This window comes from Pempheris klunzingeri, chromosome 12, assembly GCF_042242105.1.
Source record: "Pempheris klunzingeri isolate RE-2024b chromosome 12, fPemKlu1.hap1, whole genome shotgun sequence".
NCBI lineage: Eukaryota > Metazoa > Chordata > Actinopteri > Acropomatiformes > Pempheridae > Pempheris > Pempheris klunzingeri.
Window position 1 is genome coordinate 24,420,678 of NC_092023.1, and position 14,892 is coordinate 24,435,569.

A 14,892-nucleotide genomic window follows, 5' to 3' on the forward strand; every position below is an offset into this window, starting at 1 on the left:
AGGGAGAAACATCTTTTTAATGTGTGACTTTCCTTCAGTTATCTCACTCTTCACGAAGGCGTAGAACAGTCTCCTCCAACAACACCGCAACAAGGTGAAGAGGATGCAAATGGACAGACAGAAACACATGAGCAGCTTACTGGTCGCACAGAGTATCATGCCACGCAGCCTGTGATACGTTCAGATGGAGCAGGACGGGATCAAGGCTTGTTTGATGGCTGGTAAATGAGGCGACTGCACATTAGCCGATGAACTATATCAGGTCTGCTTTTCAAAGCCAGTAGTTACACTTTGAAGGTATTTGGCATGTTTTCTGATTTCTGTGTGTTTGGAATAATTGGATCGCACACACACAAACACACACACACACACACACACGTAGTAACATGTTCCCAAACTTTTCCTCCACCTAATTATTCTCTGGTCGTGTTGGATCTGCAAGATCAAAAGGGAAATAAGGACATTTTGACTTCATGACTTTATAGTAAAAAAGAGTCAAGCTAAAAGTGAACCTAAAGTGACACTGCTTTAGTTAGAAAGTACTGCCAGTAACACCGCTGCCATGACTGATAATAACACCAATAGTATTAAGAATCAGTCATCTTACAGTTAAATGACCAATTCCTTAGAAGGGGTTTTTAATTTGCATAAAAGCCTAAGAGCAACAATAATGTTGACATTCCTTAGTAAAAGCCACCATGTTAAAAGTAAATCCAGAGAGAATATATGGAAAAATTGTATAAATATTTTTACTAATAAATTTTAAATATATTTCTAATCACATATAATAGGACATACCAAAAGTTGTATGTAGTCTCCTGAATGTCAGGAACCAAAGAGTTGTGCTTTATTTTGAAAGCGTAGTTTCGTCACATCCCGGAAATGCTGTTGCATTTTTCGGAGCTTTAAGACTCCTTAATAAATAAACCACCGCCAGCCCCGCTAGGACACGACACACCGACCGTCCTCACAGTAAGTAGCTGCCCTGAGACTTTCCGGAAGGTTTTAGTAAACTGTTCTCCGTCACACTGAGGGACGCTCCGCAGTAAAACCCTCCAGCCTGGCCGCTAAGAACAGGGAGCCTCGGAGCAAGTTACGTAACGGTCCAGCTCACCAAGCGGCTCTGACCTGAGGTACTGTAAAACACACCGTGTAGCTGCTTCAGCCTCATGCGGTCATTATATGATGTTAGCCTCATTTTAGTCCACAACATGGTGGCGTGAGCGAGATAATATAAACCTTTCAAAATAACGTATATGATAGAGTAGATAAATAGAATAGTTCCTTTATTAATCCTTCACAGGAAACTGCTTTGTTAGGGCAGCAGTACAGACAGACAGACACCCCACAGACAGCAAACACTAAAAAAGTAAATAGTAAAAAAAAAATATATATATATATATATATATATGTACAATCTAAAATAGAATAATATAACATAATACTAGTATACAATATAAAAAATAAAAAGAAATATCTTGTTATCTTACCAGATTTCAAATACAGAGTACGAATGTGCAAAAACTGTCAGGGGGAGAAAAGAGGAGGAAGAAAGAGGAAGAGAAATATACAGTCATGTCATTTCTTCAGTTTTATTTAGTTATATTACTTGAATCTCTCAGTATTGTTAAAATTGATATTAATGGCCGAGTCAAAGCCCAGATCTTAATCCCACTGAGATGCTGTGGGGGGACTTGAAACGGGCTGTACATGCAAGAAACCCCTCAAACATCTCAACTGAAAGAATTCTGCGTTGAGGAGTGGGGCAAACTGTCCTCAGACCGATGTCAGACTGGTAGGTGGCAACAAGAAGCGTCTCACTGAAGTAACTTCAGCCAAAGGGGGTAACTCTCGCTATGAGGGGGTAGGGTGTCCTAACTTTTTCCTCAGTTAGAATACGCATTTTTGTTGATATCTTTTGTTTAATGAGTAAAACAAGGTTAATTTTTGTTGTTTACCTGCGATTAAATCCATTTATTTTCCAGAGATAAATAAAAACAAGATTAGACATCGATGTGTGAACAACCTTAATAAAGAACTGAATATTTAATGGGGTGTCCTAATTTTTTCACATGACTGTATACAGTAGAACATACTATGCACAGCATATAAACACTAATGCATATAAACACTACTGCAAACAAACACTAGTTTCACATATTGTGTTGTGTTACCTCAGAGCAGAGGGTTGGTAGAAAGGCCTTAGAGCTGTATGGCTGACCCCTTTCTGCACTAAAAGTCTGATTTGTTCATGTTTGTTTGGAAAAGGGACAGCAGATGAAAACTGAGGGGGGGGGGGGTTAGTAGTGGAAGTCCCATCATGTTGGAGCAGCCCTGTATGTCACACTCAGCACCTGTAACTAGTGTGTGCGTCCTGTGCCATCCGATCCTTGTCTCTGCACACTTCCTCCTCAGGTGACTGACATGCTGCCGGTGGTGGTGATCCATGGAGGCGCGGGGACTATCCCAAAGGAGCGGGCAGGACAGGCCACGTCGGGGGTGTGCTCGGCAGCCCGAGCAGGGTACGCTGTTCTCCAGGGAGGGGGCAGCAGCATGGACGCCGTGGTCGAGGCTGTGACCCAGATGGAGAATAACCCCTCCTTCAATGCAGGTGATGTAAAAACACACACATTTTCCAAGTACAGAATATTTCTAGATTACAGGTATTGGTTCTCAGCACACCTGGGAAAAACAGGCGCTGGCTGCACCGATGAACACACCCTTGAAACTGTGGGTGTGTTGCTCACTGATGGTAGTTGGATTGTAGGCTGTGTTTGCGGTTGCGTGCCTGTTAATTCACGTGATCTTACATTCTTTGACAGCCGTCAATGTGCTGAGTGTTGCTGGTGCACTTCAGGCTTTATTCAAAGTCATATTTGGTTTTGTCTGTGGATGAATCTTTGCACATGGAACATGTTTGCACAACCAAAATAACTTGTTCTTTGTCTTTTAGGCATCATATTGCTTGTTTGCGCTCCCAAATTGAATAAAATGTAGCGTACACAGCACAATGTACTAAAATCTGTTGTCAAATCACATTCCAGGGTGCGGGTCAGTGCTGAACATCAAAGGAGATGTGGAGATGGATGCCATTGTGATGGATGGGAAAACACTGGGCAGTGGTGCTGTGTCTGCTGTACGCAACATAGCCAACCCTATTCAGCTAGCAAGACTGGTCATGGACAAGGTGCCTCCATTTATATACAGGACGGTCAAAGCATAAACATACTGCAAGCATTGTACACAAACTTTTCATCCAACTCTTACAACATGATGCCATAATCACACTAAACATTCACATATAGTCACAGTTGTTATCCATGTCCTGCAGAATTTGAAGATTTGAACCACAAACAGATTAACATAGGCCTATAACTCAACTTTGCTAATGCTAATGCTAACAGATTCTCTTCAGGTTGCAAAGGGATTGTTTCATAAGGACCCGAATGACCTGCAATTTATCATGATGAAACAAAGAAGGAGCCATCTTTATGGCTGCAATGTAGCTTGAAAAGTGGCCTCAAAACACAGTCGGTACTTTTCAAGCACAGACAGGTTTTGCAATAGTTTATTGTATTTTATAGATGTGGACTCTGATCTCTATTGCAGACGAGTCATGCGTTTCTTACAGCAGAGGGTGCCAGTCTGTTCGCCCGGTCCATGTGTGTCCCTGAGGTGCCCCAAGAGTCCCTGATCACTGAGTACGCTCGCATGCGCTGGGAAAAGAACCTGGCACCAGGCGCCAACCCTGTGGAGTCCCAAATGTGAGATTTTTAAACATTATTTTAAACGTAAGAGCAAAGATTGTATGATCCATCACAAAGGAAATATAGTGAGGACTGAGAGATGTCGTACTGCTCTCTGTAAGCAGCTATTTATAGAACTGTATTTACTCAAGGGGACACACTCACTCTCTCAGCATCATTCTGAGGAGACTGCAGTTACTTATGAGACACAGAAATCAATCCTTTAACTGTCTCGCCAGATCAGCTGGCTAATCACTGAACAGCTTCTGATTGAAGGGATGTCAGCCTCTTCATAGGATACACCAGGGGTGCGCTCCTCATCTTCTCAGCAACACATTTAAAACGACTGGAACATCCTCCACGAGGGAGGGTTTTCTGTTTCCGTGGTTTGAGGAAACGGTATCGCCCTCTCATATCTCAGAGCCTCCTGATGTAGTGGAGTAAAGAGTTATTGGACAAGTGAGGATGGTTTGGGACATACTTCTGTGGATGTTTGGACAGTTATTTTTTTTGTTGTTGCTGCTTGCAGTTATTATTGGAATCCATTGTTACTGCTGTGAGTCCCAGGTGACTACAGCTCAAATAAAGCTTTCAGTGGCGGAGAGTTCTTTTACCTGGTTTTAGCTTGTTAGCTTGGTAACCAGGTCAGCGTATAGAACTGTTAACACCATTACAGTTTAGAATTAATTGAAATAATTCACGCATTGGCTCTGCTGGGCCTGGATGCCGTCTTGTGTAGGGGGAAGATGGGCACAGTCGGAGCAGTCGCAGTCGATCGTGAGGGCAACTTAGCTTGTGCGACTTCCACTGGTGGGATCCTGAACAAGATGGAGGGACGGGTGGGCGACACACCCTGCATAGGTCAGTCCTCACACTTCTAGTTTGGAATTATATGCTTTTTATTTTTTTTGCTTGAAAGAGAGAGGGAGAAAAAGAGAGGGAGAGATCAACTGACACCACAGCCTGGCCCAAACAATGAAAATGCTAAGATTGGTGAGGTCATTGTTCTCTGTTATCACCTGTGCGGTCAACCTTCGACCAGTCAAAGTCGGTAAAAGCCTTCTGGGTTAATAGTTGACTATGAGCTCTGTGTTTGCAAACATGTTGTACAACAGTGCTGACACATGTTGCATGAAGCAACTGTTGATTATATCAAATTTTGCATCTTGTCAAAATTGCTTCCAACAGACGAGCAGTGTAACACTGACTGGCTCACACTGATAACTTAATGTTGCATGGGTAATATGCCTGAACCCAAAGTGTCATTTGAGAAGGTAAGTGTCTGAGTTATCGCAGCGCTGCTTCATACTGTGGTTAATAACCAGCAGCAAACTTGTGGAGCGCTTGATCCCTGTCTAATCTGTCACTATCAGTACATGAGTAAGTAGATGGTCTTGGGTCAGTGGCCAAGTTACAGCTTGAATGAAACAACAATAGCCACCTGGTTAAAGTTGAAATCTAGTGACATGGATGTATAATTACATCTGTGTACACGCTGCCGCCCCAGAATCCTTTGCAGAGAAGAGTTGAAATGTTGTAAAATGTGATTTAACTCGCTAAATGTTTATACTTCACATCCTAGCAGAGTTGAAGAGGTTCTATCGCTTTGTCCACTGACACTTTGAAAGGAAAAAAAACCTTCTACTGTGTTTCAATGTGGACCTTAATGTAATAAAGTCACATGTTACAATAAAGCTACAAGTGAAAGATTCTGTGATCTTAAATATCCAAATGTATGTAAAAGGCGATCTACTACTAAGGCCATATACAAAAGCTGCTACTTTTCTCATAGTGTTACTGCCTTATAAATAACCCAAGGGCGATATGATCATCTGATACTCTTGGTGTGTCAGGGTGTGGCGGTTATGCTGACAACAACATGGGAGCAGTGTCAACAACAGGCCACGGAGAAGCCATTATGAAGGTTACCCTAGCCAGACTCATCTTGTTCCACATGGAGCAAGGTAACACACACACACACACACACACACACACAGCGAATATTAATAATTCTTCCATGTAATGCATGCAGTGATGGTGGAGTGGCTCAGTTACTGTTGGTCTAAATTTCTTCTCTGTTGTCAGGTCAGTCAGCAGAGGTGGCCAGTGATTTAGGCCTGGCCTGCATGAAGTCCAGAGCGGGTGGGCTTGGTGGGGTGGTGACAGTGGACCCTCGGGGCCACTGGGCCGCTCGCTTCTCCAGCCAGCAGATGGCCTGGGCTGCAGCCCAGAAAGATACGCTGCACTACGGCGTGAACGCTGGGGAACACTTCACCCAGAGCATCGATGAGCCACGCTGACGAGACACAGCCCATAATGATTTCATCTGTTTTTAGCTTGATCTTTTTGTACTAATGGGACAAACATGTACTGCCTGGAATCAGAAACATTAACATTGCTTAATACCAACTCAAACACTTGTATACAGTTTGAGGCGCTCTGATGATCAGCCACTGTAGCTTTGATTAGGTGTACAGCCTACAGGAGAGGAAGGAAGAGAACACACAATCTGTCTGAGTGATTGTGTTAGAAGACTTGGTGAAGGAACATACAGAGGCTCTGCTGGTCGTTCCCCATCATGAACGCAGCCTGGAGTCATGTGGCACTTTGAATACAGGCTCAATGGTTAACTGGAGGATCTCTGAAGATAAGCTGTGAAACCAAGTCAAACTTTAAATTCTTCTGTAGTTTGTTGAAATGTCACCAACACAGTCGCACAACCGTCACACAGAGACAAGCGTCAGTCCTCTGTTCTGTTACAAGGTTAATAAAATCTTAATGAGTCTTCCTTTCTTACTGAGGTCATACTGGCCTGAGCTGTGCAGGACTAGGTTGGCAGACTGAGGACCGATTTAATGTTTTTTTTTTACACAGCAGGTATTTTAAAATCTAATTAAACAGAAGTATTTTTGAGTGTGTGATAAAAACATGCCTTATTATTGTTTTACGTCAAATAACAGCGTCACAGAGAGTCCCTGCTGTTTCTCTGTTGTACTTGGAGGTGAAAAGCTGCCACCACCACACAGTCGGAACCAGAGCCAGTGTTTCTGAAGTGCCGCTGACCAGATGATTGTCCATGCTGGAGCTTTGTGCTGTGAAAACATTCATTGTTGACAATAAATGCCTTTAATCCCTGACCACTGAGAGCTTCATGCTTCATTTACCCAGAGAGAGAGAGAGAGAGTGTGTGTGTGTGTGGGGGGGTGCACTCATGTGTTACACTGTGACTGTATGTGTTACCCCTGCAGGTCCACTAGACGGTGCTCTTTCAACACAAATCCACTCTGAAACACTCCACACCAGTTTCATGACTTCTCTTGGGGGACATTGTTTCTCTCAAACTGTGACACCTGAAACCTTTCCAGCTGCTGCATCCTGGTACGATTGAATGATGAACGGTAAATGGTCTGTATTTGTATAGCGCCTTTCTAGTCAAAGCGCTTTTACGTCACATCCTCATTCAAGTGGGGGTTCAGTGTCTTGCCCAAGGACACTTCAACATACTGACTCTTAGGAGCCGGGGACTGAACCAGCAACCTTCCACTTGATCGACGACCCACTCTACCTTGGAGCCACAGCCGCTTCCGACTGGCCTCTGGTCATAAACTGCACTCGTCTTGTCAGTCAGGTCCAAACACTCAGTCGCAATGCTGCATCTGCACCGTCACTGGACACCTGTGACCTCTGTGCCTACAGACAGTACAGTAAGTGATCAGGTTCATCTTTACTGTGCAGTATTATAAACACACTCTGTGTGCTGAGGAAGACAGAATCAGATGCTATTTATATTTTTTCCCCCACAGCACGTCAGTACTGATGAGAGACTCCAGCTTGCTGTAGTCACAGCATCTCCTGGAGACGAGAGAGACAAAGTGTGAGCCTCCTGCAGCAGGAAGTTTGGACTGTCTCTGTTTTCTTTTGCATGGATATCTGAGTGATAACTTGTATTTTCACATTCTTTTCAATGTGTTTAGAGCATGGCATACCTCTGGCTGCTGAGTGTCAGCAGCAGATGCAGTTCTCCATCAGTGTCAGCGGTGCTGTTGAGCACATCAAGTGTTGACAGCCTGGCAGACAACAAGTGTAGTTATGCTCATAAGTGGGGAGAAAATACATGCAGACTTGGTGCAGAAAAATAAGCTCTGAGTCACAGTTCGGTGCGAGTGCAAGCTGTTGCACAGCTGGTGTGGAGACTTGTTTGGGATGAAACTGATGCGTATGTGTTCAGTGAGGCAGCTGTGAGAGTGCAGGTAGACAGCCCGCAACTGGAACTTCTGCTGCGAATTATACACACACACTTTAAACTTTAACCTGAAATTAGCTTCTTAAATAAATGAGCTCTCGTGTCAAACTGATTCCACTTCAAACAAGCAGCGTTTCCTCTGTGGTTACACAGGTATTTTATGCCTGAGGTCCGTTTGGTGCGGCTTGGATATCAGAACACAGAAATATGATTAAATAACAGGTGACCTGAAACTCCTGGATAACTTATTGCACCATAAGAATTTATAGTACTCATTCTGTATTATAGCGTGTCACTCAAAAACATATGACCTTCTTTGGTGTCTCCTATTACTCCAGATTCACAAGGGGTTTCTGAGGCTGACATGCTTGATTTTCTAACTGTTGACCTGTGACAAGAGCTGCTCATGTTCACATTGGACACAAGCGATCAGACTGTGTGAGGGGAGTGGGTAGCCCTGAGTAGCCCTACAGTTAGCTCAGCCGTGCCTGTAGCCTCTGCAGCCTCCACTGGTGGAACAACACACCCTGCATAGGTCGGTCTCCCATCAGTAGCCTGGCAAATCATCCCCTCATTCTAGTAGAGACGAGTTTTGCATATTTGTGTTGTGACCAGAGCAATGATCGGCTCTGCAGTCAGATGGATCGTACCTGGCTGACAGCTTCGCTTACTTTTGATCTGTAAATTTCATGATGTAATGATGCTCAGAGGCCGGGTCTTTTTTTTTCTAAGATTTTTGTTAAAAAAAGCTGAAAACACGGTTTTCTATGAAGATATTTTACATACATAAAAAATGTCAGAATAAAACTCACAAAAATAAGTAAATGAGTGATAAATGAAATATAGATACAGATGCTAAAATAGGTTGTGGGGTTCCCACCCTTGGGTGGTGACGGACAGTTGACCCCCAGGGCCACGAGGCTGCAGCTGCACTGCGGCCTAAAGGAACATTCTACACAGAACAGAAAGAACAACCTTTATTGTTCTTTTTTTAAACTCACCTCAACGCTCAACATACCTAACCTGAGCGTCCCTAATACTCCTTCAACCACACACCACTTAGTCATCTATTCTGAGCCACTTGTACCACATCAGTGAAATCTGACCCACGGGTCCTCCCCTCCCCTTCCTTTGTCTCTCCTCTCCCGTGTTTGCGTTCTCATGTATACGAAACACACATTTGCTTAGACATGCAAACGCCTCCTTTCTTAACTCCCGCGGTTTTACTGCACATAGAAAATGTTCTCTGTCGGCACCCCATCATCTCTACTGAAACTGAACTGTTTTCACACAAGATTTAGATTTTCTTCTGTCAGAGAAAAGCTACAGCACAGCTCTTTTCTTTTTTAATCCACTCCTGTTGATCGAATGATTACTATTGCTTTAAATGCTTGTATGCTTTGTATCCACTGTATGCTTATGCATGAAAGGTGTGTGTATAAGCTCTGACTGTGTGTATTAAACTGGCAGACTAAATAGAGACCACTGCTTCAGTAAGTGTTAACATTAAAATACCCAAAACATAAGATTTTCTGAAGCATGTGGCTCTTTCTTTAGTCTGCTAAGAGCAGTACAAAGACATATACATGTGGATGTATATATGTATATATGTGGAATTAACTGGATATTTTCTGATGTGCGTAACAATGAAACGTGCAGCTGGGGACTTCAATTAAAGGTATCCTGTGGAGCTTTCCACCACTAGTGGCACTGTGCATGTAGGTGGCTGTAATGTGCCAACAAAGGCAAAAAAGAAGAACAGTGTTTGCAAGTAAATATGGATGTGAGCAATGCAGGGTTTAAACTTTAAGAGAAATCTGCCTCAATGATTCAAACATATGAGTAACACTGAATGAATGTTTATCTTCTTAGTTTAGCATGTTAGCATGCTGTCGTTTGCTAATTAATGTTAAATGTCGGCTTATAGTTGGCTGTGAGTGGGACATCCTCTACAGGTCACACCTCCCAGCACGGCTTTGAATGTCAAGTCTCTTTCCTAATCTCCACATCCTCACGCTGCTTTGAGTATAAACACTTATTCTTCACACTGCAGGTATTTTATCTGCATTCAGATCCCGAAACCAGGAGGCTTCGGCTCCAGTTTGCACCCTAAACAAAGCAATAATGAGGGTAGTGGAAAAAGTAAACGGAAGAAATGTGCAGTGCCATTTCAGGTTGAGAGCATCAGACGTGTGAGTGTGAGTTCTTGTCCATCATGTGCAGTATCTGTGAGAGAAGCACTATAACTTGAGTGAGGACGTGTTTGTGAAGTGAGGACATTTGGGTCGACTCTCCCTTCCTCAAGGGGCCAGCGCAGGGTTCGGATCTGGGCTCGCCCCGGGTTACCCAGCCGGCGCACAGTCCCGGGACAAAGGCTCAAAGTGGGCCATGGCAAGTGCAGCATGGGCCAACTTGGCCACCACACCTCACTTTGTTTACTTAAATTTGATGCACAAGTTTATTGTGGACTACCTCACGGTGTACCACATGTAGTCTGGGTATTTGGGGGAAAATACTGTGGCTATTTCATGACTCATGGTGTCACCTGAACACCAGGTTATTTTAACACCTGTGTTCTGTAACTAGAGCATCACACAGCTTCGTGACAATGAGAGTTACTTGTTTTTATTTGTTGAATTATTATTATTTTTTTTAATTCTTTTTGTTTCTTTCCTTTTCTGAGTAACATAAAACCTTTGGACATTGTTGCAGCTTTAAATAGACATTAAATATATTTACATTTAGAAGTCAGCAAAAATTTCCATTTAATGCCCTTTTTACAGTCCTGAGGGAAACCTTGTTTTTTATACTCCACTACATCTATTTGATGCCTTTAGTTACTAGTTACATTTACAACATATGATGAGCTGATAAAACACGATGCATTAACCTCCCCAATATAAAATAAACACATTTCGCTCCACCTCAACCAACTACAGTAAAATGCAACCTAAATAACACGAGTGCATCAGCATGAATGATCACACATAATGATATAATATAATATATGAAATGCCACTGTAATTCAGTCACTACCATGACAGTTAAACCACGGTGGTGTGCAGAACAGCAGCGTCATTTCTGTTATTGCTGTTCTACAACACCGTAAGTTATGGGTACTGTCCATCGACATCTGGGAGGAATTCGTTGCATTTCCTTTTACCTTTGTAAGTAACTAACCCTCACCCTAAGTGTGTATATAAGCAGTATACAAAAAAGTCAAATGCATGCATGAACGTCACACACTTAACTCAATACAACAAATAACTAAATTCAATTTAGGCTATGCAATTTTACAAGTCTCCTAATATATAGCTTTTAAGTAACATTATAAGATTCCACGTAGGATAACACAGAGGACGAAACTGGTTCGTGATCTTAATAGTTCTTAAGATCAGAGTTTGTAGGGCTGTGTGTGGGGCTAAAGGTGGTCAACTGAGGTGTCTTGTGGGTGTAGGAAAAATTGCGCCCCTTTAACCCTGTGAGCCGGAGAACGTCTGCACATAAAAGGAGACGTGCTGCTGAAACCATCTCAGCTGATCCATGCGGAATGAAAAGCACATCAGCATACAGTTGACCTCTCAGCCAGTCCGTCAGCAGTGTGGAGGTTGCTGCAGCCTCTGCAAGGTGAGATAAGGCCTCTTTATCCTTTCCTCGCTGTTCTTGTAGTTGTGTTCAGGTCCAGCGGGGGAGACCAGTGGGTTTTTATTGCACGACTTTGTGTTTAAACAAAACAATAATGTGGGCTGGCAAATGCACAGATTTCCGTTTATACTGCAAGTGAAATGCCCTCAGATGTATAGAAAGTAGAAAACAGACATTGCAAGGCCTCAACTGAGATATTTGTTTTTACATACTGTATACAGTAGTGTATGAATTAGCTGTAAGTCAGGGGAATAAAAACAGTCTATTTAGTCTATCTAAGTAGTGTGTGTGTGTGTGTGTGTGTGTGTGTGTGTGTGTGTGTGTGTGTGTGTGTGTGTGTGTGTGTACATCTCCTGGCTCTGCAAGGTGAGATCTGGCCCCTCTGTCCTCCAACTTCCTGGCTATTGGCCAGTCTGCAAGCTGCGTCAAGTTAAACATAAATAGACAACGTCATACCGGATGTAGTGTCATTGTTTTTATTTAAAAGCATTCATTTTAATGTAAAAATGACGCCATGTAAACTTTATCAAATGTTATCTGAATGTTGGACTGAAGTTTGTTAAACTTTACAGAAATATTGGAGCTTTATAAACATGTTGAAGTATGTGTACTGTCTAATTTTCTAAAGTTGCTTTTTATTCCGAAAAGACCTACCGGAAGCGGATCCTTGCTGTGGCTGACGACACCAGGCTAACTTCACACCGGTCATCGAAAAGGGGGCCGGACTCCGACCAGTTTTCTTCCTACAAAACCCTCCAGACTGAGCAGCGGGCAGGCTCTGCTGGGACAGAGGGAACTGGCCTCAGAAACAAGACAGAAACTTTAAAGATATCAAATCTTTCCATTTCCCGAGCTTCAAAAAGTGTTTGTCATCACCATGTTCATCCCTGCTGTGTTGGAGTCGCTGAGGACAAGTGACCGGCATCGACCGAACACTAGACTTTAATTTCCGACGTCGACCTCGTAACATTTATGTCAAAGTTGGCAAAGGAATGGTCGCTACTATTTAAAATCACCCTGAAATAGAGCAGCCAAGCTGGTCCGCTGTCTCCTGCTGCTGTCCAAGTGGTCATGGTGAGTTAACTTAACCTCCGCACTGGCTCCTTGTCTCGCGCACGGGCTCACTATAATGCCAGACTCCAGTCAGAAATTAGTGAAATTTAATTTACCATAGCTTTCAGCACTCTTGTATATATTGTAAAACCGTCAGCGAGGTACTCATTACACTAGAAAATGTTATTCCTAAATACGGCATAGCTCTAAAATGAAAAGCACGTCTAAGGTTCACAAAAATAACTTTTGAGATATGGTTTGTCATATTTTTCCCCAACTTGCATCCGCAAAGTTACGTTACGCCGGTCAAGAAAGAGTAAACGTTCTTGCTTAGAGAATAATTTATTAGCCGAACTCGTAAGAAGACACATTAGAATTTGCAAATCCCTTTACTCGGACTCTCTCTCTTATATAACTATGCAGACAATAAAAAATAAGTTCTAAATTGATTGACTTCCTGTTGAGTTTGTCACGGCATCTTGAACGCGACGCCTGAACGTATCTGCGTCAATCACTGCGTGTCACAGCGGTGGAGCTCAGACTGGGTGCTGTAATTAACTGTGATGCTTGTCACAGTTGCTGCGCTACAGTTTACAGGATAACTGCTGAAGAAGAAACTGAGGCGCTCGCTTCATTTCGGAGAAACCTTTCACACGGTGAAGGCCTAGAGCTCATTGCAGAATATTAAAACTATGCTGCATGTGAAACAACAAATGCAAATCATCAACTTAAATTTCCAGTGTCCACAGTATATTTTGCTGTACCCAAACGGGAACTGTAATTAATAGGATGCCTGATTTGTACACTAGCACCAACTATATTGCTATACAGAGGGGAAAGAAGTAATCAGATTACAGTGAGCCATTTTTGAGAATACAGTTACAGGTATCACATTTAAAGAGGTAAAGTGACTTTCATTGTGGTTGATAATGGAGACAAAAATAAATGTGTATGGGCTATTGTCAATATATGGCACTTAGTTCTGAATTGTACAGAGTCACATCATCTTTGAAGTTCAAGTAGGCTACTCCAAAAATAATGTGAAAGTAATCAGGTCATACATTAATAGAACGTGTCTCCAAATTTGAGAAATCAGTAGGTTAGCAGAATAAAGAGATGCACAGGAGCATTTGGTGCATCCCCTATAGGATAATATGGTGATAAGTCGATTTGAGCTGGTGGATGGGATCATCAAAGGGTTAAAAAGCCATAACGAATAACTTTATAATCGATGATCACCAAAGGGAGGCCATAGTTCAACCATGCCATCATTTATCAATAGTTCACTGAATAGTCCACCTCTAAAGGTACATTTTAAGAGGGTAATCAGTAAATGGTAGTGGGTTGCACATGAGCGTGACCCTCTCATCCCTGCCTATTCATCCGTCTCTTTCCTCCCTTGGGATGATGGTCGCTTTGGTTCCCAGGCAGTGTGGAAGGAAAAGCTTCCACAGTGAGAGAAGTTTAAATGTTATTCCAAAAGGACAAGGCAGAGCCCCTAAAATGTTTTCAACATCCTTAAAAAGGGACATGTATTTTTTTTTTTTTGCGGAACAGCAGCGCACATTGTACTGCAAAGTGAGGAGAGCCAAATCCACCCTGTGATCCTGGTAGATTATTGTCTTTGCTGCTCCATGCTAACATGTTCTGAGGAGGCAGGAAATTACAAACATTCTCCAAATCTGAAATTGCTTAAAGTCTGTGCAGGTGATGTAGACAGGTTTCTGTGTGGATATGGAGCGAGTATTCATTTAAAATGTTGTGATTTTTTATTTTTAGCCGTTAAAATTTTGCTGTGGCACACCACCATTCCTTCCTGTGGAAATAGTTCAAATAAATACATTACGCCTGTATCATATTTCAGTCTGTTATACAACCTCGCCTAAAGTAGCCACTATACTTTCATTGAAGATTAGTTGAACGTGCTTCTGTACAGATTTTCATTGTCTGGCTTTTCATAAAATGCGTATTTAGAAGCCAATGATCTACTCTGAGTCCTGGGATAATTGTAGCACCAGTTTGTTAACCAGTAAGCTGAATAACAGTCTTCCAAAAGCCTAATGTAGTCTTAACTTGAATGCTCAGCAGGCATCATTGCATCTCCACCAGTAGTTTCCACGTCGTATACTAAAAATGTGTCGGCGCTATAGACGTTACACAGGAAGTCTGCTGGTTACTTGAATGCAGTTTTAAGCCAGGCTGTTT

General features: G+C 42.6%; 1 protein-coding gene across 2 annotated transcripts; it reads left to right on the forward strand.

The window, feature by feature from the left end:
- Window positions 1-947: 947 nt before the first annotated feature.
- Window positions 948-6,883, forward strand: asrgl1 (asparaginase and isoaspartyl peptidase 1). 2 transcript variants are annotated; one of them, XM_070840511.1, is made up of 7 exons: window positions 948-972; window positions 2,416-2,611; window positions 3,045-3,187; window positions 3,610-3,764; window positions 4,486-4,607; window positions 5,600-5,710; window positions 5,832-6,883. In XM_070840511.1, exons 2-7 carry the CDS (start codon window positions 2,425-2,427, stop codon window positions 6,044-6,046), a joined length of 933 nt encoding a protein of 310 aa, XP_070696612.1. In that variant the 5' UTR covers window positions 948-972; window positions 2,416-2,424; the 3' UTR covers window positions 6,047-6,883. The 2 variants fall into 2 exon arrangements, with proteins under 2 accessions (XP_070696612.1, XP_070696613.1); XM_070840512.1 differs by lacking the exon at window positions 948-972 and adding an exon at window positions 1,032-1,133.
- The last annotated feature ends 8,009 nt before the right edge of the window (window positions 6,884-14,892 follow it).